The 1,834-nt window shown below is 27.0% G+C and overlaps 1 protein-coding gene across 1 annotated transcript in view; it reads right to left on the bottom strand.

Moving 5' to 3' along the window:
* Positions 1 to 792: 792 nt before the first annotated feature.
* Positions 793 to 1,834, bottom strand: part of LOC108755631 (G-protein coupled receptor Mth2-like) — a 6,181-nt gene continuing 5,139 nt past the window's right edge. The window contains exons 5-6 of the mRNA XM_018498745.1: positions 1,527 to 1,680; positions 793 to 1,087 (exon numbers count right to left, since the gene is read on the bottom strand). Of these exons, the coding sequence (XP_018354247.1) occupies positions 793 to 1,087; positions 1,527 to 1,680 (449 nt within the window). The remainder of the gene's footprint in view (positions 1,088 to 1,526; positions 1,681 to 1,834) is intronic.

Raw genomic sequence — 1,834 nt, 5'->3', positions numbered from 1 at the left:
AATCTATTTAATGGCATACATATATAGAGTGTCAGAACATTGTAATCGCATAATAATATAATTTGGTGATTATAGAACATAGAATTAATTGTGAATATTACTTTGATTGGAAGAACATTGCAGTACTTGATAAAGAACGTTTCCTTAATAAACGACACACAAATACCTTCCTTATGCAGGAGAATAATCTCAATTTGTGTTCGGACATGGAAGGCTTACATCACACTTATCTATAGATAATAAAAGACACAAAACAGTTTCATTTAATTGATTTTTGTAATTTCTTTGTAATTGTTTATATATTAACTTTGTCTCCTCTTTTAATATTTATTTGAATGATGACATGTCTTACTTATTATTTAAATTGTATTAGTCATGTTCTTGTCGTATGTTTAATATCTCGATAATACGTAATTTATAAGATTTGTTTAATCCGTAATTAATTTAGAATGTTATTTCGTTGTATTTATTATTATTTGATTCAATATTTCAAGACGGCTTTTTTTCAATTCTTAGGATGAGTCATCTTTCTTTCAAATTTTCTGGTTTAAAACATTTTATTGTATTGTTTAATATTTTAACAGATTGTACAACATTAAATATATCTCTTTTCTAAAGAGATCAAAAAACAACATCAAAAACATAATCTGATATAGTATATATATATGTAAGATCTTCGACTGAAGAATTAAATTATGCTTCTAATTAATTGTTAACTCTCATCTATAATAGAATTTTCCCTATGCAACATTTATGAGTAGAATTAATTGAATTTTGCGAGATGATTAGCTGCTAATTAGAGGAATCGATTTGTTGCATGGATATTGTTTCTGGACTTCCTAGTTTCCTAGTACTACAAGTGGATGTAGTACCGCAAATGTTGCTATTAAATCGTTTTAATAGCGCTTGCAGAACCTTTTTTTTACACACAAATATGATGAAAATAATGAGACCTTGCAAGCAATGTACAGTGATGGCGGTATACCAGATAAATTGTGGTATATCGGCACCAATATCGACCCACGATATTATCTTCAAAACCCAAGTTGGTCCCATTATTATGAATAGCTTCAAGTACATATTAAACCTGTGAGCAAATATATTTTTGTATTGCTTGTAATTACAGTTGTTAAAATATATTAATAAAATATACACTGCTCAAAAAAATTATGGCATAAAAAATTTTTGGGCAAAAATTGACCAATTTTGACTGACGATAACTTTGCCAAAGATTATCGTAGGATAACGTTTTTTTTTTTTAATTAAAGCATGAAATCTCAATTTGAAAAACGCTATGGCTAAATTTTAAGTTTAATACACTCCTACTACTGTAACTCCCAAAATATGAGGATGTATGTTTGTCATATTGAAAATTGCAAAGTTTGACGGAATGCACGGACTTCGTAAAATTTTTTTGGGAAATGTTGTTTGAAGCATAAACTTTCCTCTTTAATTTAAAAAAAATGAGTTGCAGCGATTTTTTTCGCAAAGTTACAGCACTTTAAAGTAGCCCTCGCATTTTTTACCTCTGCTTATTTTCATCGTAGCTCATGATTTCACGGTCTCTCAACAGCTTAGCTATATGTATTTTCTGGTATAAAATTGTGCTGATGAAAAAAAAAATGTTACTGATGATAGTAGCACTTATGGGTACGTCAAAATATAACGTTTGTGCTTTTTCTGAAACAAAAAACAAATTTTTTGTATTACACTATATTAATATACATATGTGAATATTATATAATATGTCTATTATTAAAATTAATAGATAATAAATAATAGATAATTAATAAATAATAAAATAATAATTAATAATTGTAATAATAATTAATAA

Source organism: Trachymyrmex septentrionalis, unplaced genomic scaffold (assembly GCF_001594115.1).
Source record: "Trachymyrmex septentrionalis isolate Tsep2-gDNA-1 unplaced genomic scaffold, Tsep1.0 scaffold9, whole genome shotgun sequence".
In the NCBI taxonomy this organism is placed as follows: domain Eukaryota; kingdom Metazoa; phylum Arthropoda; class Insecta; order Hymenoptera; family Formicidae; genus Trachymyrmex; species Trachymyrmex septentrionalis.
This window is presented reverse-complemented; position numbering and strand designations above follow the sequence as displayed.